General features: G+C 36.9%; 1 protein-coding gene and 1 non-coding gene across 4 annotated transcripts; both read left to right on the plus strand.

The window, feature by feature from the left end:
• The first annotated feature begins 115 nt into the window (after window positions 1–115).
• LOC582205 lies at window positions 116–22,338 on the plus strand. 3 transcript variants are annotated; one of them, XR_004064718.1, is made up of 10 exons: window positions 117–655; window positions 4,914–5,232; window positions 6,759–6,857; window positions 7,338–7,430; window positions 9,338–9,514; window positions 10,806–11,309; window positions 11,756–11,951; window positions 12,493–13,056; window positions 16,095–16,097; window positions 22,326–22,338. XR_004064718.1 is itself a non-coding variant. In XM_011666404.2 (8 exons), exons 1-8 carry the CDS (start codon window positions 611–613, stop codon window positions 12,596–12,598), a joined length of 1,527 nt encoding a protein of 508 aa, XP_011664706.1. In that variant the 5' UTR covers window positions 116–610; the 3' UTR covers window positions 12,599–15,333. The 3 variants fall into 3 exon arrangements, 2 of the variants coding, with proteins under 2 accessions (XP_011664706.1, XP_787258.2); XM_011666404.2 differs by lacking the exons at window positions 16,095–16,097; window positions 22,326–22,338 and having other exon boundaries at window positions 116–655; window positions 10,806–11,297; window positions 12,493–15,333; XM_782165.5 differs by lacking the exons at window positions 16,095–16,097; window positions 22,326–22,338 and having other exon boundaries at window positions 12,493–15,333.
• On the plus strand, window positions 17,817–17,889 carry TRNAM-CAU. The gene has a single exon. It is a non-coding gene; the product is annotated as a tRNA-Met (tRNA).
• Window positions 22,339–23,965: the final 1,627 nt, after the last annotated feature.

The following is a 23,965-nucleotide window of genomic DNA, read 5'->3' on the forward strand; positions in this document are numbered from 1 at the left end:
GGAGCAAGCTGATTGGTCATTCTGGCACGGTCCCAACTTGTGGCTCAGCCAATCAGCGGCGCGCAAGCCAACAGTGCGAGCCAGCTGATCCCTACGCTAACTATATGACGTGTATTTGACACGTGTGTGTGAGTTGAAGGCGTGTGTGTAAATGATAAGGTTACTGTAAATCAGTGCATTGGGGTGTTATTGTCATCGACGGTGTGATTTTGACCTAACATCGCCCAGGGGTTCAAACAAGTTGCCTCTCTCTCTTTTGCCTCTCTGCCGAGCATATAAACTTTGAATTTTATTTAGATACTGTCATTCTATATCTTGTTGTCTGTTCCAACAGGTTTGGAAAACATATGATTCAGAGGACCTGGAACTGATCCAGGGGTTCCCGCAGACAGGACTTGGACTACTTCTACCACTCCATAGCTTTCACTTTCACCCGCACACACTTTCCAATTGGATACCACCTGTTTTTTGATCAACAGTTGCCTCCTTGAAAAACCTTCGCCAATCATCTCCTTCGCTTCAAGTTCTTTACATTTTGGAAACGCTCTTTTGGATTGTGAGTTCAGCATTAGAACATTTTGAGAAACAATTTTGGTATCGGATCCATCAAATGATGATGGCTCAACTTGCGGATTATTGCCAGGAGGATTCAATGGTAAGTTTTTAAAATTATTTGTTTACACCCTCCCCGACTCTCTATATCTCTTTCTATCTCTGTGCTCTCAAAATGTATCTCTATCCTACCCGGTCTTCTCTCTCTCTCTCTCTCTCTCTCTCTCTCTCTCTCTTTACCCCGCCCCCTCCCCTTGTCCCTATCTCCATATTGTCGAGTCATTTCAATCGCAAGTCTTAACTTGATTGAATTTCGTCCTCCGATAAAGTTACGTACAGGTTTTACATGCAAATTATCAAAACGCAGAATATTATAAGCTAAATAGGGGCAAGATCTAGAATGAAGTATGATATGGAATTGCAAGAAGGGGTGGTTAAAAGATGAAGAGTTTGATAGATCCTACAGAATTCGGAGAAGTGTGGTAAGGGAGATGAGGAGATAGAATGAAAGGCGGTGAAGACAGGATCAAGAATGAAAGAGAAGAGGGAGATGGAGAAGAGAGGGAGAAATAGAAAGAGATAGAGAGAGAGAGAGAGAGAGAGAAGGGGGTAACATGGATTAGGAAGGGAAGCTGGTCACAAAACGAGAGACCCTGTTTAATTAGAAGGAGAGAGGAGGCGGGGAGGGGTATATAACTCTGATAGTATAGGGAGGGGGGGGGGGGGGGGGGAGATGGGGCGTAGGTGACATAATATACACATTGAATAATGGGCCAGAATACATTTATTATCATCAGCAATTCATAAATAAATGTCAGAAGCACGATGTCTCTATTTTTTCATATAGGTTCGTAATAAAAGTGTATCTACTTCATTTCAAAGTTGTATCATAAATCAGGTGTTCGTATTTTTTTTCTTATCTTGCTTACGTGAGTTGAATGCACTAAGAAAGTAGTAATTTGATTTCAAACACCTTTGCTGGTCTATATGAAAATGACGGCTTCTATGATATGTATTCAATCAACGATGTAAATACCTGGGAAGCAAATGAAGATATTATGAAAGTCATATTTACGATGTTTACAACGAAAGTAAAATAGAAACGCAAATACTTAGAGTGACAATATTGCATACACTAGTCTCGTATCCTTAAACACACTAATTGGGAGTATACTTGCAATTTCGATTCTTTGGTGTTCTATTTCTCTAAGTTATGTTGTTTTTTAAAAGCCTCTTTTCCCGTTTCCCTGGTATTAGCTGGAACTGACAATTCAAAGAGAAATCAGACCGCAATTAACTGTCCATGGTTAAAGCGCCTCTTCTCTTTTCTGTGAATTTTCGGTTTGAATTTTGAAAGACCCGGATTTGGAGTGCAGAAAAGAGGTACATCGTTGCACCTATTCAGAGTCTCTGACAGTTGATGTGCATTCGTTTCACGGACCGTCAGTTTTGTCTTTCATTCTACCGGCTCTTTTAAAAAAAAATAGACTTTACCCCCATTGATCTGGCGTTAACTGACACCTAAACAATATACTGGTACAAGTAAAGCATTAGAAAACCGGGATAATTCAAAAGCTATTGTATATGACAGCAATTAGTTTACGTTTGACATGTACACAAAAACACGTTTGAGCTGATATACGTTCAGAGAGCGTGGCATGGGTTTGTCTCATCCCTGACAGTAGATGGCGGTATTGAATAAAATGAGTCGGTCTTTGGCGTTCAAAAATGTATTTGTTTCTCGGACGGATTTAATAAATCTAAAATGAGGATTTTTTGTTGATACTGAATACTTTTTTAAAAATTAAACGATTGTGATACAAATTAGGCATTTATATTAAGTGATTTAAATCAGGGTCTACAAATTAAAACGGTGTTAATTGTTGCAGGGTCTGCGGGAAAATGTTTGTATGAGTTGATTTGTCGTATCACGGAACATTTTTTTCGAGGATTTTATCTTCTGAAACTCCTTCAAACTTCATACTATCCAAAATGTCGAACCATAATTTGTGTATCGTAATATTAACATAAGAATCAATGTAGATCATAAAATTAGGCAACGGTATTACGTCAGTGTTTGATGTCTATGACAACATTAGTATTATTACGCAATTATTTTATACCGTCAGTTATATGACTCAACCAATTTTCAGACGCTTTACGAGTTTATATTTCTCTCGTCAAAAAAACCTAAACATATTTTGTTTAAAAATTGTGATTTTATTCCCCTGATGTGGGGGGGGGGGGCATTAACTTCAATTTCTACACACAAAATCAATCACAACTACTGCAGAAGTTTGTGTCCTGTATGTATCCATATCATAGGAAAATTCGTGCTGTATTTTTTGTTATATACAGCTTTAAATGTGACCCCGTAATTCGATCCCGAACTGCCGGCAGCATTAATCTTACGATGTCAATAAATAGCACCTCATACGACTCTCGTTCATCACTTATTTGCTTGTTAACATCCAAACAAATTTCTGATGTGGCTTTTTCTTGTTAAACCCCTTTGATATTCCATAAATCCACCCTTAAAAAAAAAATCAATATTACTTAAGCAACGACAACTGATAAAAGGACTGGAGATGGTACACACATTGTATGAGCGAATGAACCCATCGCGACGATATTTCGTACACATTATTAGGCGCCATTCAAATCCCGACAATTTAGATAATGTGCTAAAAATACCACTTGTTAGAGCTTGTCATGTTTCACCTAAAGTTTTTTTTTTTTTTTTTTTTTACTGAAAGCTCTATAATGGAAGTATTATTACAAAATGACCTATTTCGCCCTCGTGTTGGTATATTATGGGATTTTCCCTTTTTTCAAGGTAATATACAAGGGTGGGGTGTAATTTGATGTCACTGGAAGTAAGCCATTCCAGTCTCGATAACCGATACACCTGTAATTTCCTTTGCTTATTTTTGATTCTTGGAAGGACTTCCTATTGTCACGGCAAACTTGTAGTACGATAGGGAAGTTTGCGGTCAGGTATATAAAGAATTCAAACCCGTCATATCTGAACCATGTCCGCACTGAGAATTCAAATCTGTTATAACTGAACCATGTCCATACTAACCTTTAAAAACTTTATCTATGTCCCACAATGTCTCGATACTTACCCGACATAGCGACAACTATAGGCTCCTTAATTGTCTACCACTGTTGTATAGTGGGGGGGGGGGGGGGGTTAACGGGATCAATTTACCTCCATAATTATATAAAATACATAAAGGAAAGGGAATCAGTAAGTTGTAGGCACTATTTTAGATATTTTCTTAGAACCCTTTGATATAATTTACGTGTGGAAGTAAAACTAAAAATCAATGAACAAATCTGTGACGTGGTCTTCGTTTCAAGTTTCAGCCATAAATTTCCAAAACACTTGTTGAGAAGAACCTTTCAAAGTGACCTTTTAATAACGGGGCGATGACTCAACAGTCATCAACGCAACGGTGTGATTCAAGTACCCACATAAATCAATTTAGGCGGACAAATTTAACAAAAACCGTCTCGGAGCACTAGATACGATTCATGCCGCTTGCAGGCTTTTCTTTGTCATTTTCTGCCACATTATTTACTGCAAGTGCTTTGTTATAGTCAACAAAGTTTGAAGTATGGTTCATGACATGTTACCCTTTGTATGAGAAACACTTGCGTTTAGTTATATTAATACAGGGCACCGCGGTTGTATGAGAACACATCGTTTTAAAATGAACGAGAATGGCTTTTCCCTTCTACGCATGATAGAGAACTGCGTCAGTGGACTTTTATGAGCTGTAATGTAAGCAAATTAAACTAATTATTGAACTATGTTGATTGGACTCTATTGAGTGCCATTAGCATGTACATAATTAGAATTTCAATTAACGCGCTGACTCATTATGGACTCATTGGCGATCTATTGTTTCGGCTTAGATTTCATCATGTAGTCTATTTATAGAAATCAAAGTAAAAACATCTCCATTATATCTCCTCACGCTATGCTGTTACTTGAAGTGTAAAATGAAAAATAATATGACGAAGAAACATAAACATTCACTTTAAGTTAATTGACGTACCGAGGTTTATTAGCAATGTATTTTTGTTTCGTTATCGAATTGTGAATTAATCAACTGTTCTTCTCAAAACGATATCATTAATATGATCAATATGAATGGTGTAGTAGAGTTTATTTCGGATCTTGTATTTTGAAGTCATACATTTTGAAAGTACTGTTTTTTAGGATTATCTCCACGGCGGGTGCCGCTGATTTTCTCCCCGACACTTCTCCCAAAAGGGGATTGAATGAGCTAGCCTTTTTTATTTTAAAGACATTGATTTAAAAAACATTGTTATCACCATTTTCTCGACAGCTTTTCTCGGACATGTACCATGACCACGTCTCCGGCATGACGGGAGAGTTCCCCACGCCCAAAGCCTTCCGAGTTGGGTCGTACAGCGGAAGCGATTGCGAACGAAAATTTCAGACCTTCCCTACCCCGCCTGACTCCCCGGTTCTCGCCGAGCTTACACCGCCCAACACACAATCGGCCAAGCAACAAGGCTCGCAGCCAGTGAATGGGTTTGCGCACGCACGGTACTTACTAAACGAGGATTGCTCAGTTTCTAGCAGCAGTTCCCCGGCAACGCAGCCCGCTGAAATGGACCTTACAATGCTCATGGAAGACCTTCGTAAGTGCAATTTTCTTTCATTTCTCTTCAATACTTCCATCTTTTTTAAATGATGCCGTCCTTATTCACGATTTTCTTACCCTTATTTTTTTGAACTACAAATTTTCTCAGTTTTATTTTGTCATTCATAGATATTGTTATTCTGGAACTTTCATATCCGTACATTTTCCTTATCATATAGGGCCTAGTATCACTTTGATATTCTCCCGAACTTGTTCCTTATTTTTCTGCTTCTTCTTCTTCTTCTTTCTTGAAATCTTCAACTTCAAATTTCTTTTGCATATCGTCTCCAAGTTCGTGTATTTCTCTTGGACTCTCGTTTTATCAATTACTAGGTCCTTGAAGAACCCTAATTACCACAACACCCTGGTACCAGACCGCTTTAACTGGTCATTAATCAACCAAAGCGCATGAAATTATAGTTTTTCAAGAGCCTAATATTTCACTTTCGATATCGCTCCCCGCAATAACCATGGCAGACGATATGAAGCGTTTTTCAAATTTGTGTTTCAAATGAAAGTCTAAAGACGCGCGCTGTCGGGTTTATATCGAAAGTAAGTGCGGCTTGGCTGGTCTTCAGATATTAATATATTTCATGAAGACACCTGCAATTTTGAAGAACTTGTGGGTTTTCACATTATTCTGATTATCTTTAAGGTTTATAGACACGTATTTAAGAGTATTTCAAAAGTTGAGTTTGTGCAAGGATTTTTAGTATCTCCTTAAATATTAAAAAAAAAAAAAATCCAAAATGGCATCACTGTCGTGACTGTACAAACTAAAACACAATCTGAAAAGAGCCTCTTAAAAATTCCACTTCAAATCGTACTTTGAAAACTCCTCATCATTCAAAAACTTCAGTATGCAATTAACATGATCATGGTGATTAATGTGGTTTATACATAAGTCGGTTTGGGTGTTGATGCGTTAGGTGAAAGCCACTTCACCGTGTTTGCAAGCATTCCAGTTTCGTATCCGCAAGCCTCTCTAACGCGACGCCCTTCATGCTAAAGACATTAACCCTCACGTTATGCCAAGGAGGTATTCATTGATAAAATGAAGCCATTTTCATGTTTTGGTCGATGGCAAGGTTAAATATATACGTGAGCGCTTACCCTTCAAAAGGAGCTCTTGCAGATGTTCCCTTTTTCTTTTCAGTTTTTTTAATGATTATGATAACACATCTCAATTTGAAATCTAATGTAAACCCATTAAGTTCTTTGGCATTAGTATAATTTAACGGAATTTGTTTAGCGTGGTTTGATTTGGACCAAATCGGTATTATTGTTCCGTTTCAATAGCTACAGCATCCATTTTAAAATCATCAACGCCGTCGCCGTATTCTCAAAGATTCAAGCATGATGATCGTTCATGCTCATCGCATTATGAAATAATAACTAAGTCACCTAACCAATCCACCATTATAAGTAAAAACGTAGGATTCACTTAAACGTTCCACCAGCATTAGAAAGTCTTAGAGAGTGCACAAGGGTAATAACGTGCCCCCCTTTTCTTCCACCACCCAGTTCACGGTAACATGACGGACCACTTCAGCCACCAGCTCTGTGATAATCAGTACCATTCGAACGTCGGTCTTGGCGGCAATGATGGACTCCACAAATCAGGTATGTATTGCAAAATATTTTTAATTTGATAGAAGCAACCTTTAATTTCATAGACACCAGTTATAACACTGACGTACATGTATACGAAAATGATCCTCTTGTGTGACTGACGATGTTTCGTGCAAATAGATTTCTCCCTTTTCACCAAGAAGCAGTTTTAATTTTCGTAAAAATGCACAGAGATACCGAAATGTTTGTGCCTTTTCCCCCTTCTAAATTGAAAGGGGAGAGGGGGGGGGGGGGGGACCTGAGCAGTCGAATTATTCAAGTCGCTGTTTGTATTCTTCTAGATAGCCGATTATATGCCTGTGATGAACTGCATAAAGAAACCAAACAATAGAATACATTTTATTCATCAATACTTGAAGCTACTCGTATATTTCTTATCCTATCCCACACGTATTTCATCCAAAAACCCATGAGTAGAGCGCGTCATCATCTCTAAAATGCCCTTTCTTTCTTTTTCTCTCCCTTGGACAGATTTCTTGGATAACCTCACCCAGTTCTCACCCAACTCTCCTATCAACCTCTCTACATCCATGTTCACATCCTCGTTCAGTGAAAGTCTAGACGGTAAGACAATCCCTCATCATTTGTCACCATAACAGCCTGGGCAGGGTTTCACGAATAGATCATAAGTACACGTTCGCGATCAACCCATTGAAACTCGTGTATTAAATCCAACACGTGTTTCAATTGGATATCGGTGAGCTTGTACTCGTGACGGTTTCGTGAAACGAGCCCCGATCGGTTGCTTGTTTTTCTGCAGTGCTGGGTGGATATTTGTGTGGATGCGTTGAGGCTTTTTTTCCCTTATTATAAATAATTATGCGGACTTTTCAAAAGTTTTGCTTAACGGTACGACCATGAATAAATACTTGATAAGCTAAACCAGTTTTTATTACGATGGCAGAAAATTTAGAAAAATCAAACGAGGGCAAGTTAAATTCATCGCCGTTTGAAATGCACGAACATTGTATATTTCGAACATGATTTTTATTGGATAGGGCATTGGTAGTTTGGAATTACACTGCATTAAATTAAATTTTTTGCGAGCGCGTTCACTTTTGATATATTTGATTATTTGATTCAGAATTACAAAAAATAAAATCTCTTCAGTTTCCTTTCCATTTGATATCACTAGTTGATGAATGTATTGATATAATACATTCATTCAAGCATATCTAAATGACATGTTTATGATAATTATAAGCATGTCAATCTAGTAAGCTAAATTAAATTCGCACCATTTTAAAGGAAGATTTATGCCAATTTCTATTTAATGATTTCCTTCACCATCAGCATATAATTATGCTGCATTATTGTAGAGCGCTTAGAGACTTCTGATAAAGTAAGTGTTAGGCGCTATATAAGCAAATATAATTATAATTATTATAAAAGATATGGGATGAGGAGAGAATCAAGATATCACGTAAACATGGACAAACAAAATCTTTAGAAAGTTGCGGGTTAGATTCGAGAGTTGTATCGGCGCTATGTTGACTGCTTATTGAACTTCACTAGTCTCGCCTCTAAGCTTTTAAAAATATTAAAAAATATCTTTTCCGTGCGGGATGCAACCACAATGCATAGCACAGCCTCTATTTGCCTTTAAAATGAAAATTCAATTTGAGTATACCAAATATTTGTGCTTTATTTTATTATTTAAGCGTAACGTTGCAGGTACATGTGATAATATTACTTGAATGAAATTAATAAAAGCGTTGTTTTCCTTGAATTAGGCTAATCGATACTTGCCGGATGAAATTACAAACGCATGCCAGCTTTCTCTCTCCATATTGTTCAGGTCAAGACAAAAGAAAGGGTTAACATTATATCTTGTAATAGGACACGGACATCTCTTCGTATACCTAGTATTAAACTATCCGACACTCAAAAGTTGTGAGCAGTTTCACTTCTCCTAGGCCTATGTAACGGCGCAACGTAGGCTTATAGCAAGATAAAAGTTATATATGCCATCTACTTCCTGTAAGTCGGCACTGCAGTACACATGCAATTACATATCCCAAGCAGTCTACCAGAACACTTGACGAAAAGAGCTTTTACATTTTCTGCATCGCGGACTTCTTCAGTTTGTTTGCTCTATATTGAATTCATCGTAATTAAAAGAGGCAAGTGAGTTATTAGAATCGCCAAGCATCCGAATGAGTTCTAATTTTACATTGCACTTTACCCGATTTCCCAAGTCCTTTGATCATAATTATTTCAGTATGGGTATGGGCAGCGGTGATTATCAAAATACTCTGAACTACGATTTTCAGATAGCGTCGTGGCTGACTGGCTGGTTCAATTCCGCTAGTTCAGCATACGGCGCCAATACGTGAAAATTATTCGGCATTTTGCATTGTTCAATAATCAGAATCCATGGCGTTTTGTTTTAAAAAATTATTGTTCTACGTTTGACCAAGATAGAAAATGGCTAATCGAATCTCTTTTCTGTTTTTCTCCCGTCTTTGCAGATTGCACGATCCCAAGCCCGTCGCCGTCACCGATCACCGTTTGCGACATTGACATCTTCGCCGGCGATCTTCCCAACCTCGACGATCTGACACTCGTTAGCGAGTTCGCACAAATGGAGTCGGCACACAACCCGCGGTCTCAGCGTGGGGCTTTCGGCATGGGCTCTTCAGGAGAAGGTAAGTTATCAAAAATTGTCTCCTCGTAATTATTATAAAATATTGACCTGAAGGTCCGCTGCTGCACACGAGGCGTCAATTGCTAGACGCAAGTTTGCGCCAATTACTGAAATGGTATCTCTACAGACACTGATTCTAGAGTGGAAAGTGAATACGTTGCGTTGTAACTTTTAGTAGCGCATGGTTTCATTCAATTTCATTCACAGACTTTGATTAGCGCAATAACGCAAACGCAATGACGCCTCTTGTGCAGTGAGCATTGATGAACTGTTGTGTCAATATTCTAACTTTGGATGCTGTAGTATAATTATACAATTTTAAACTATAATGCTTTCAGCCATATTACATGTGCGAATATGATGAATTCGATCTAATTACGCTAACAGCTAATTACGTGAAATAACTCTTTTCATTGAAACCTACTCGACATGGAATTCATGAAACGCTGAACCAGATTTATTCCACCATTTTGCAATGGTCATGACAATTTTGCTTGTTTGGACAGTGAAATGCTAGCGAAATTGATAACAATCGTAGGGTATGTGCTAGTGAGTAGCTATGACCGTTATACTAGTGTTCTGAAAATTACTATTAATATGTGAAACGTACGCTTACATTAATATCAAATAGGGGATCTTTTCTCGAACTCGTCATAAGTCTATCTTCACGGACATCCCGTTGGAGCACATGTTATAGAATTAACACGCGTTTCTATATGGGATGTTTACGAGCTAAGACTAATGACGATTTCGAGGAACTGGCCCCCAGCACTATGTGAAACTAATGTTTTATGACACTAGACATTATGATAAAATCATTATGTCTGGACGTTTCATGGCTAGCATGTAGGCCATTTTCTCAGCGAAATGTATTTGTTTCAAAAATCAAAGCATTGGACCGAATGGTTATCTGTATAAGGTGAGGGTATAGTTCACTTTGAGTGATATCAAAGCAATATACGGGTAGGCGTTGAAGGTCATTTGCGATCATATATGAATCCGACCCCACCCGCTCCCTGTCACCAATGATATAATGGAGGGGGGGGGGGCTCTTTGGTAAGTATAAGTTGTTTTTTTAAGGAAAGAATATTCGGTTACATTTTCAAAGGTACAACATGCTCATTATGTTTAACTTTTAACTGAATGCTGCATTTTTTAGAACTGCATTTTAAGTTCAACAGTCCTTTAAAATTTTCGTACGTTTTATAATTAGTGAGGTTGCATGTTGCTCGTGTTGGCTGAGAACACAACTTTGATTTTCATCTGTTTTGCTTCCTTGTATCTTTGGCTAGATTCAGACATCGACAGTGTCGTGTCCGGTTACTCTCCACCTATCGATGAGCTCCAACAATCAACCTACCACACTCTATCGTCCTCCGTTATGTCGCATCCACCACCGCTCTACCACGAACACCACCACAACATACAACAGTACCACCAGTACCGCCATCATGCACACCATCAATCGCAGACACCGTACCCACAACACCACAGCTTCGCAGCCGCCTCGGCACCCAACGGCAGAACGCACAACTACCAGTGCCGCGTGCAGCACACGACGCTCAAGATGCTGGATACGCACGCGGACGGAGTGGTGACGCAGGAGATGTCTGCGCAGCAGGGAAGCTGCGCTGGACCAATCAGAAAGCCGTTCCGCGCGCGACCCCGTAAGCAGTCTGTGACGTCGAGTGATGATGGTGGCAGCGACGAAGAGCACGTGGTCACGACAACAACCGCTTCAAGCGGGAGCACTGGATCATCACCCAACAGAAATAGAGGGCGAGGTAGGCGAGAAGGTAAATTATCAAACAAGTTTACATTCATATGAGAAATGAAACAAAAAATACAATTCCTAAATCCACAATTTGTTATTTAAAAATTGTAATAATAGTGGAGCACTAGGAGTCTCGACTGTCGCAGCCACGAGCATAATACCTAATCGTATACAATATTTTTGAAAGTCGACACACTGTTTTGTCTAGCGTATTTTTGTTATAATTACTTGGCCAAATTCATTGTGCATTTTTCCCGTATACCTTTAATTACGAAAGTGATGTCTGCGGTTTAATCAATTGTATATTTTCCGGGAGGGGGAAAAGGCGGATCTTCCCATGCAACCTTTTAAATACCTTGTGTTGTTATAACGTTTATGAAAGTACATACCGATTTAATGATGATTAGTTTTGATGACAAGTGCGGGAAATTTAATTTAATTTCTTTCCTTTTCTTTTCGTTTTTACAGCCATGAAGGGAAACCACTTGTGGGAGTTCATCCGGGACCTTCTCAAGTCCGAATCCTACTGCCCGAAGTTTATCCGATGGGAGGATCGGGAAGCCGGAGTTTTCCGATTCGTCAACTCGGAAGCGGTCGCCAACATGTGGGGACGCAAGAAAAACAACCCGCAGATGACCTATGAGAAGCTTAGCCGTGCCATGAGGTAAATTTCTTTTTTATTATCTCTCTCTTTCTTTTCTCTCTCTCTCTCTCTCTCTCTCAATCTCTCTCTCTCTCTCTCTCTCTCCCTGTCTCCCCTCTATCTTTAATCTCTGTTTGTCTATCTCTTCCTCTTCCCTTCTCTATCTTTCAGAGTATAATCTCTTTCCTTGTTCATATATCAGTAAAATTTTGAGTTCGTATATTAGTACAATACTACTATAATATAAGGTTAATATTTTCTCAGCGCTAATCATCAAAATTTAAAACCATATATTTAACATCCTTGACGTCACTTTATACTCTTTTTTTTGTTCCATTTCCCATAATTATTAAACATTGATATAAATTGCCCATTTTAAGATAAATAGACACATAGCCAAGAGTACTTACATGTGCCAAATATAGCCTATACATAAGTGATTTCTTATTTTAAAATCCGACACACTCTTAAAAGGCAATTACATCAGATATTAAAATGCCGAAAAAACACTCATTATCTGTAATTAATTTCCCCTCTTTATGTTATATTTTGAAACCCTCAGGTACTATTACAAGCGCGAGATCCTGGAGCGAGTCGACGGGAGGCGGCTGGTCTACAAGTTTGGCAAGAACGCTGAAGGCTGGAAGGAAGCCGCAGGATTACAATGAAGAGAAACTTATACACAATACCATTCATTTTGAATGGCAGAAAAGACGCTAATCACGTTCGCCATCTTGACTTTGAAGTAACATTGAACAAGGGGTGACGTCATAGAATGGGCGATAGGATATCCAGCGAGAGGTTGCAATCGACGAGGAAATCGCGTGGCGTACACGTTTCTGCAGTTTACGGCGAGTTGCAAACATATTTATTTATTGTACAGTCAGTGCAATTGAAGCGTGTTTATTTCATGAAGGGAATACTTTTCATTGGCTAACCGTGGCACTTCACGGAGGAATGAACCAATCAGCGTTCTTCTACTTCAACGCGATGAAATTTGTGAAATGCAGCTCTTTTGCAGAGACCAGCTGTGTGACACTTTATAATTTCTATATAACTTTAACACAGCAATATGTCCGATAAAGGATCTTAATTTTATGCTCCAAAAAGGGATGAAAAGGAATGTGTAGGACGATATAGGATGAGAATATAATTTTTCAGGATGCTAAATTCCTAGAATAATGTATTGTCGTATTCCTAAAAGAATGAAAGACATAGTTGCGGTTTCGATCCTATATCGGTTTCGATCCTATATCTATGAACAAGGTTTGTTCCCACATGGTTCTGAATGGCATACACCAAAATGAATGAAAGAACTCAGTTATGTCCTATTCTTTAGATATTCAAAGCCATTTATGATTATGTCCATAAGTTCATTTTGTAATTTTTTATAATGCCATATTTCATATGTGATTGTGTGGAACTACAAATTGCCTTACATTGTTAAAACAAGTGCCTTATTACCAAAGTCTGTTAACAATCAGTTAAAGTTTTAAACGGAAAAGGAATGGAAATTGCAGCTTTTGTGGAACTCTGTCTTCTCATATTAAATTTATTTTGTTATCGTATCAAGAAAAGAAGTAATTTTAAACGTACGTCAAAGATTTCGAAACAGTCTTCCATTTGTTTACTCTATATAAACTTTTCTTCCAATTCATTCCAATTCAAATAGTTCAATCAATATATTTGAATAAATGTTTATTATCTTAAGCATTTTAACGACGGTCTTCCATTTTGTACTTCATAAATGCTACTGTACATTTCATTTTTCCAAATTGTTTTTGAACATTCCTCGATGAGAAAAAATGTTATCATATTTACACTGCGATGTTCTTGACGTTCCATCCATATAACAACGTAATATCTATACACCTTGAGCATGATTTTATATCCACCGAAAAGGGATACCAGTCTTAGTCCAGAAACTGTTTAATCTTTAAAAATCGATATAGCTGTAATGGAAAATTCGTTATAGCATAAGCCGAGCTAGATCATTTTTACTTCACTGCTCACCCTATGTAAAATATTATTTAAATTATGTTGAGAAGAAACCACTATTTGTATTTTCTGTTAACAATTATTTGTAAACACATTGTTAAAGTCATGTCGTAACGTATTTTGGATTTTGTTTTCACAATTTTAAACGTAAAATGAATTTTTTTTCCTGCTGTAAAATAGCTATAATATTGTCACAATCAAATAAAAAGGAATTCTCCTTATTTGCACGCTTGTATAAGTGCAGCACCAGGTTAATACCACCAACCATGCAAGAATAAAAATCATTCACGTTTAAATGTAGGAGTACTCTATATTAGAAGTCACCATTCGTACTACTTTGTAAGTCATTTGATATCAATACTTGGAACACAATTTGTACTAGTTACCGTGTCGCTGTGTTTTATATATTATGCGACCATCCCATTCTGTATCAGTGCCTTTAAATCAGTAACTTACTGTTGGCGATATATATACTTTTTACGAGTAAAAGAACTTAAAGTACTACTTTTTACACATTACTTTGTGTCTTACTATTCGTGCAGATATATTCCAATTTGTGCTTTTGCTACAATATTTTGGAACTGAAGTTTTTTGGCAAGAGCTTGGAACAAATGTTGCTCTATGAAGACAACCATGCACAACATTGTAAATAGTGTAATAGCAATTTACTGCAATTTAGTGCCTTAGTCTTTTTACTTCAAACAACAATTGATTGTTTCTTTTATCGTATTGTGTTGTTTGTATACAGTACAAATTGTACACTCCAGCATTACGCCACAATAATGGTGTTATTTTTATTTTGTATCTTGCAAATACAATGTGTTATGTCTTTTGTATCCATACATGTTCATATGGTACCATGTCTATGAAGATGTGCTACTTCTACGTTCAATCATTTTTACCGTGCCACTGTACAGCTTTAGCCCCCGCGGGCGGGGAGTAAAACGCACTGTTGATAATTTAAAAGATATTTGTGAAATGTTACCTGTAATTGTTTCTTTTAAACAAGTTTAGTCTATAATGTCTCGTTCCTTTTCAAATCTTCTCGCAGAGAATACTCTATCTATTTCTTCTTTCTGTTTTATCTTAAAACACACGTTGGTTAATCACCAGCTTTACGTACAGAACGAACATCCACATTCCAAGCTTTCGATACTACGCTACTCTCCTCTATTGTCAATCTTTTCATATATTTCCTTTGTCAAATTTTCTACTTTCTTTTCAGTGATGTGTCTTTCGTTAGCCGTGTCTTCTCGTGTTTTTTGTATAATCATTTTCTTTCATCATACTTGATTTTCTGTAGATTGAGATCATGCCAAAACATTCTTCCGTTCCGTTCTGTGTTTATTTGTATTTATATGAGAATACTTCGATCTAATAAAGAATCACATTGTGTAACAAGGGATACCTTTTGTTATATGTAGTAAACATGATTTTATTCGTCAAGCGTATGTTAAAGCGAATGATATAATGATGTAAGTTTGCGTTGACAAAGTAATGGCGATGGTAGCGATGTTGATGATGTTGGTGATAATTATTATGCGGATGAATGATAATGGTGATGATGCAAATGGTGGTTGTGATGATGGTGTTGATGATGATGATACTTATGATGATGTTGCTGCTGCTGATGATGATGATAATGGTGATAATGATTATGAGGATGACTGATGATGATGCAAATGGTGGTTATAATGATGATGATGATGAAGGTGAGGATAATGAAAATAATAAAAATGGAAGATAAAGAAGATGATATTGATTTTTAAAGTGACACATTGATTGTGGCGAAGATAATGAAGAAAATAATGGTGCTGATGATATTGATAACGGAGATGACAATGGTCCTGGTGTTGATAATGTTGATGGTAGTGATATTTATAGGGGTGGTGATAGTGATAGTCATGATAATAATGATGTTGATGATAATGAAGATAATGATATAGACAGGTTCCCTTTTTACATTCTCCGTCTTACTGAGAATATTTAAACAAAGTTTTGTTAGATGAAAGGGTTACAAGTTAAACTTTTTGGTTTGACTACAAACCTCTATTCATTCAGTTTTACTTTAATAATTTTGTCGTTCGCACTGCGAGGCCTTTCGATTGAATCATAAATCTATCGGCCAAGAATTTTAAATTGTATCTATTGACATATGGCTTAAAGCTTGTAGCAATCTATTTGTCAGATTCTCTAAATTGCCGTTAATATATATCAAGAATCTGACCATTGTCTTTGTATCTTTTTTAATCTATTATTTTATCTAAATATGTTTTTCTCTAAAAATATTTTATCTAAAAGCATTTTCTGTCACTTTTTGTATTTATGGGTTTCCAAGACAATAATGTGACAACCCATGCAGGCATGGAAAAGAAATACATATCACAATTTAATCACTCCCATGTAATTCAGTTATTATGGACCAATTTGTTAAAATGTGTATCACCTGATTTTGTGCTTTATTGTTACATTTTGTCATTGTCACAATTTCCACAGAAAACTGAGAAAAAAATCTGGCACGATTTATATCGGCATCATGTTCGAAAGCACCATGCCAATCATAATATTCACGCCATAAAAGCTAAAAACGTTGAGATCAAAAAACAAAAACATTGTGGAGTCCCTTTTCTTGTAAGGCGATACGCCCTCGACTTAACGCGGCCGTGAAATCGTGTGCTTCATAAAAGAATGACCCGGATATTGGAACGATCACTCTATCTTTTCTATTTTATTTTCGCAGTCGCTCATCCTTACCTGAATTATTTTCATCTTGCCGCATTTAAAGGGAATGTTGTCTTATTTTTGTAATGGAAATAAATTTCGCAGGAAATTTTTCAATGCCAATGGAATTTCTGATTTTGTCTTTATTCATACATGTATGTACACATTGTGGGTATCTGCTTGGAAAAGGATGTATAAAACAAATTCTCCATGCCCAATGAGCTGAAAACGATAATGTGGGGGATGTCGTGGTTCAGTTGTTAATTCACTTGACTCTCAATCAACGGTCTGGGGTTGAGGGTTCGAACCCCAGCCAATGGCAAGGCATCCATCCATGTTTACCACTTTCCATCTATAGGCGAATATGGGTACCTGATAATCTGACAATCATGTTTTCTGTTATTATAACTTGAATAATATATTTTCCAATTCATATGATCAATATAAAGAATAATTAAATAAAAATTATTTACACTCTTAAAAATCTTAAAAATCAAATTGCATTTCTTTCTAATTCTTACATTCTTAATTTCCTTATATTCTCTGAGAAGTTTACCTGTCGCCAATGCAACTAATACAAATTACATTCAGATTTAAAGCTCACAGTATTTCTACTGAATTTGTCCCTGAATTAGAATAAGACTAATTTTATGATTTTCAGCAATACACTATCTGAGCTACCAGGACTAGTTTTGGTTAATGGCTTATCCTTAACCCAGATAAATTCAACTAACTTTCGTGGTCTTCTTCTTTTTCTTTTTTTTTTTTTTTTTTTTTTTTTACTGTAAACTACGGAATACTCAAAATTGATTTAGTATGCATACTGTTGTCTAGGAACTTGGGTGTATCTTATTTTCCATCTCATATCTTTAAAATATTATAATATTCAACTCTGTTTCTACCTTATTTAAATTAGGCCTACGGGGTTCTAGGCCTTAACATGTTTGATATTGATATTTATAAATATATATATATTCAATTGATAGATAGAACATCAATGGATCGAAATAAATGATTTATGAATGTGAATAATTTTGTGACTATTTTGTGATCACAATATAACTGAATTATCAGTGGAATATATAATAGCTAACCACGAAAGCTAACAATGAGGCCGGTTAAGCATTGTAGCAGTTTAATTATATTTCAAGATAATTAAAAAGAGCAGCCTCGTTAGCGCAGTAGGCAGCGCGTCAGTCTCATAATCTGAAGGTCGTGAGTTCGATCCTCACATGGGGCATACTGCACAGATTTTTTTGCACTCGTTATGCACTGTTGCGCTTAAAGGTAATACAAAGTTTTGGTATGGGGTCATGAATTTGGTTCAAATGAACATATTGGAAGCATATGCGATCCTACAATATTCAGTGGTCGCTGTCGCGGTTGAAATCGACTCTAAAGTTATGAAATTGTAAATAATGAAATCTTTATGTTGTATAGCTCCCTCTCAGGGTCAATATATTAATTAAGCTATAAAACAATGTTTCTTGACTAAAATCGATCAATTTATTCCCGTTTGGAAATTATATATCACAACTACATATTCTGAGATTTTCATGGTCGCAGCTACCATTGTACGGCCGTAGGCGCTATTTGAATTTTATCAAAATTTACCGGGAGCACCAGTAAATTTTTATATTTAATTTTTCTCGAAAGCAGAAGTGTTTTATGGGCTACATTTTCTAGTGCTTATAAAACCAGAACTCAACTTTATTTTTAAGTCTTAGTATGATACTGATATCATTACATCCTAATTCTCTCGGGAGAAAGTCTCAAATTCCAAGTTCTAACTCTAAGTTGTTTCCTCTTTTTGTGAATTATGAAGGACGAGAGACTGACGTAATCCGAATGTAGTTAACCTTTTCGCCTTTATTCAATTTTTAGGGGTTTTCAGTCGCTTTCAACCTCTCGGAAATTACTCGGAACTCGGAAGAAGCCAATTCAATATTTCATTCATGCTGTGCCAGACCGTAAACTTTGGTTAGAAATAAAATCCATATATGGATATCTTGTTATACGGAGTTCTAATCAACACATATTTCTTGCGGTATTAGAGGGACAGTGGTTTGAATTAAATAGAATATGAAATGAAACTAATTTGAGTTAATTTTCAAAGAGTACTCATTACTCATTTTGTATTTACTATTTAGTTAATCATTCAACTTACTTATTATGTAATTTACACTCTCTTCTTAATCTTGACTGTATCACCTCTGCCTCAATACCGTTGTTCTCCTGTCTCCCCCTCTCTCTCTCTCTCTTTCTCCTTCTTTCTCTGTTTCTCACCTTCATATTATTGTATGACTATGACACCATTTGCATGTATACCTGTAGATCTGTACGACACATTTGCTTGTTGTGATTTTACTTTGTAAACTCCGGGATTATGTAATAAATACCATATCAATCGATCAATCAATCAATCAATTTCCCTCTTTTTTTAAAGTAGCTTGCAAATTAATACAGTCCTGGGTGGATACATTTTTTCCGGGTAGCAGTTTGGAGAATGAGCCGGGTAGATTCTAAGCTGATCCAGTCAGAAGATGCATGTGTTCCTAAAACCAACTACCAGTATTTCTGAAGAGAAAAGTAGGTCATGTTTGTAAACGTCTAGATAATTTGTCCGCTCGATTTTAGGGGAAAGTTGTCCTAGTAAAATAAAGAATTGTCTGAGGTAGTCTTTGGAGACTATAGCTTTTCTGGGTGGATACATTTTGCCCGGGTAGATGTGTGGATAATTGCTCTACAGTATTCTGTGTTATTAATATAGACTTAGATGTTCTAGATAGATGATTATTTTATGTCCTTTGGTTAGGAGCTAGGTAGCTGAGCTCTGTTAATGGCTGCCAAAGACGTTTTTGGTGAGCAGTTGTCCTAGGTGAGAGATTGTCTTGGGTAGTTGCTCGTTTGTGGTAGCTGCCTTAAAGTCAGAAGTCAGCTCTCATGGGGAATTCGACACCGTTCAGGTGTTTACCCAATAACAGGTGTGGTCAATCACCAGGGTTAGCCTTGAGTTTTATGACCATTAGACCTTATGTAATGCTTTGCTTTTCCTTCGCCCGAGAAATCTCCGAGCATGCTCCGAGAGACTAAGGGGTAATTCTTGACTGGCCACCGGGTTTGCTGTGTGCAGATTTGTACTCCCATTAATGGTATTTCCACCAAGTCTGGTGTCAGCGAATTATAGCCTTCTGCACATGGAAACTGACTACCCACTCCCTTTAAGATGTCCCAGCTATCTCATATGGGTGATCATTTCATTTCGACTTATGTAATTCCTGGGGAGTCTTTCACAAAGACTAAGATCGACTTTAAGACGGACTTAACTATGGCAGGCTGTTCATGCCACTATTTGCTCTAACCATTATGATCTTTAGGTAATATTTTAGATAATATTCTCCGTCAATTACCCTTCTAGAGATTGTTCAATATACTCAGAACGAATAGTCATAGGCGTATTAACACTTTGCATGCCATGCCGGTAGGCCTACATAATGTTTCTATTGGCATTGTGTGTGTTAAGGCAGTGCAAAGTTGCTGCAGTGGCACAATAAAGGTTAAATTTTCTTGGCAATAATCATATTGTCCAGAGGGTAGAAAACGTAGAGGTCGGGAGGTTTTCCGGATGATGTAGGTGATGTTGAATAGGTACATCACAGGGCGGTGATGGCGGTATATAAGCCAGTTCGCATGCGCAGACACGTGTCTGTCGTTGTACAGTGCCTGCACTGTGAGACTAGGATGATGACATATTGAATGGCTATGTACTTAAGCTACTCCAGACACAACCAGAGACCATGGACCCTATCACAAAGGTGCATGCATAGACTGACAGAGCTAGGTTCTGCTCAAGACTTTAGGAGTTGTGGTAAAGTGTCAAATTAGGGTCTGTGGCTGCAGACTACTGGTAGGCTATACAATGAGAAATCAATAAGCTAATCATACTAGGCTGCATTTGAACATGTTAAACCAAGGTAAATTTTCGATAACTACAAACTTCCTCATGTCAACATGGGTGATAATTACGTCACTGTTTCGTCACAATGCATGTAATCGGATAATGTCAAAAGACGACGCCCTTCCCAAGGACACTGGAGTTTCTATGCTTTCATCTTGGTTCTTTGTTAAAGAGATCCCTAATTAGTCTGTCTATATATACGCATGTCTATTGAGTCATGCAAGAGGGCCCCTGCACATCCTCGATACCTCCTCAATGCTATGCATTGTAAATGCGTAAAACTTGCAGGGCCTGTCTCAGACTGCGCCGGGTTACCCTTATATGGCAGCGGACTATAGATGTAGTGCCTACGTTTCTTTGTAACAGGATGCATTTCTACTTGAATACTTTAATCTGATGTACGTCACATCTCGCATCATTGCATAACTCCTAAACATGAAAGTAAATGAAACGGAAAGCAGAATGGAGATTCTTGGTAATAAGATGAAAAAGGAAATGGAGACTAAAACAAGAACACTTTGTAGTCACCTCCCCATCAATATGATATTAAATCATTTATTTATTGCAACCATAAGTTGGATTTCATACAGTAAAAAAGGCAGGCATATAAATGGTTCACAATATAGTTATATGTATATATACCTTGTACAATAAAACTGTATAAATTGACACTTTAAATAAATAGATATGAACAGAAGAAGAAAAAAAATCAAGAGCAATCGCATTTAAACATAATTAAAAGGTACATAGGACTTCACAGGACCAATAATCATATATCAACTGACATCAACGTATTGTCCAACAATTAAAATTGAGAAAGATTTTGAAAGAAAGAGAGAGAGACAGTAAACCCAAATTGAGTGGTGGTATAATTCATTATCCGTAAAAATATATATATCCAGTCAAATTCAATTGGTATTAAATTTGTTACATTCTAAATTATTATAAAATACATATAATAAACAAGTGTGCAATTTTAAGTAAAAAATCTACACGGCACCTCAATTCAATATAAAATTGGCAATAATGATTATTAATTAAATGTAATACCATGTACAAAGCTTGAATACAAGTACCCCCAAGTTTGATACTAATCAACCGTGTCGTGTAATAATAACAGATATGTAAAATAAGATTTAAACATAAATATATAGACCAATAATCATATATCAACTGACATCAACGTATTGTTCAGAACAGTTACAATTGAGGAATATTTTGAAGGAAAAACAAAAAAAAGACAGTAAACCCAAATTGAGTGGTACCCCCAATATCCCCAAAATACTTACAAACCTGCATTTAAATAGTAACCACATTATTTTGTTTTTCTAGGGCGGTCTCTAATAATTATATAGGTTTGACTGTATACAAATACTACACAGCAGTGAGGTCATTAGTAAGAATTACCCACACAAGGTACCTTTAGAACAGTCTAACACGCCCCAGGCGATAGCCGAGGGTGTCTGGACTGTTTCGGAGGTATCGAGTGTGGGTAATTTTACTAATGCCCGAACAAAATGATGTTTATTATTTGTTTTATAAGATGATGTCTTATTTGTTTTATAAATTATGTTTAATGACATGATTTTACTGATGACCGGGCATTAGTAAAATTACGTGTAAGGCAAAATAAATGCCTGGTCACGTGTACGCTCTCAACCAATCATTTGATTAGGATCCTCATCTTATTATACATACGATATGTCACAATGTGACAGGAATTTCTTTCATTCTAAACCCTCATGACCCTGTTGAGTTGTATAGGCAGAGAATGTAATAGACATGTGCTAGCTGAATGGATGTGTTTGGCGGCAATTTAGGCAGTAACTAAGGCCTAGGTCAACTAACTGGATTCTCTAGTACAGCAGGTGTTTATCTTTGTATGCATGTGTGTGGAAAGGATGAGGAGAATGTTGATAGGACAGTTTTTTATAGAGGATTCAGTAAAAGTTTTGGCATTAGAGGAATATTAAGAATTTTAAGGAGGTTACTATTGAGAGAGCCAAAGTGGGTTGGAGATTTAGGGCAGTTTAGTCAGATTGCTTTAGAGATCTCGAAAGGATCAGACCTATCTTGGTCTGATCTTGGAGTGAGTGAGGGGTGTGGGCCGCGAAGGTGAATGTTACAGCCACAGGCTACATACATGCTGCTGCTGGCATAGCAGACTTTCCTTATAGTATGGGACCAGGCAAGGACAAGGCAGCACAGGCCGTACGTGCTAGAAGTCTCATCAGCCCTCACCTCATCTTGACTCGTTGTTTGGACATCTACACTGGACGAGCTGGGCTCGTATCCATAACCCTAGGCACACCTGCACGGACTTGTGCTCTTGCTCAGACGAAGCATGGACTTACTAGTCAACTAGTAAGTCCATGGACAAAGTAACGCCCGTTGCGGTCGTATACCGGTCAGGTTGGACAGAATTAGCAGTTCCGGGTTACTTCGTACTTCGTTTCACCTACTCAGAAAAAGGAAGAGGTTGTATTTACTTAATCTGGACTCTAAGTCTCACCTAACAGTCTACTTGTATATGCAAAGACCGGACTAGAGTGGGTGGATTATTGCGTGTACGAAGGATGACTTGGTCATCAGGTCATCGCTGATAATATCTATTTTCTTTGGGAAATATTGAATGCTGGAACTTGGAAGGATTGATTGGTATATATTGTGATATGATCGTGTACTGATAAAACGATATATACAATGACATGATATACTCTTATACTCTTATTTCATATTGAATCCAAATCATTTTATTTTGTCATTTATTTGCGTGTACACTACTATTGAGCAGATGGCTCTTAGTTAAATCTATGTAAACTATATTTTACCCTTGAAGTCGCTTGATTATTTTCTTGTGATACGTACTCATTTCAGCAGAACCTAATTTATCGCCAGACTGCTAGTATTCAAGATTCAAGATTCAACTGTGGTCTTATTCATGACTTGTCAAAAAGTCTAAAGACTAAAAATGCAAGTTTACATCAAACATACAATCGTATAAAAAAAAAGCATTAAAAAACAAATATTTATATATAAAGAAAACGTAGCAAATGGGAAATATATATATATATAAATATAAAAATGAATAAATGTTTACATAAAAATATCAAAGTGGTATAAAAAGAAGAAAAACAAGAAAAAATTAATTAACAGTACTTAACACTATCATCATCATGGTGAATTCGAATTTGACATTTTGTTTACATTTTGAGTGAGTCGTATAGGCGTAACAGCACACATTATTATATTCCTTATATAGCGTTATAGTGAACATTAATCGACATAATTATTTTAGTCTTGAAATAATGAAATTGCGCGAAGTAACAAATACTTCAAAAGGTGACATGTATTTCAG

The sequence above is a fragment of the Strongylocentrotus purpuratus genome, unplaced genomic scaffold (assembly GCF_000002235.5).
Source record: "Strongylocentrotus purpuratus isolate Spur 01 unplaced genomic scaffold, Spur_5.0 spur5_scaffold_18, whole genome shotgun sequence".
Classification (NCBI taxonomy): domain Eukaryota; kingdom Metazoa; phylum Echinodermata; class Echinoidea; order Camarodonta; family Strongylocentrotidae; genus Strongylocentrotus; species Strongylocentrotus purpuratus.

What these genes read in the sequence shown, in the direction of transcription:
- LOC582205 (XM_782165.5), top strand. Translation starts at nt 611, where the DNA reads ATGATGATGGCTCAACTTGCGGATTATTGCCAGGAGGATTCAATG. An exon ending in AATGCTCATGGAAGACCTTC is followed by an intron (nt 5,233 to 6,758) that starts GTAAGTGCAATT and finishes TCCACCACCCAG; the next exon opens with TTCACGGTAACATGACGGAC. An exon ending in CATGGGCTCTTCAGGAGAAG is followed by an intron (nt 9,515 to 10,805) that starts GTAAGTTATCAA and finishes ATCTTTGGCTAG; the next exon opens with ATTCAGACATCGACAGTGTC.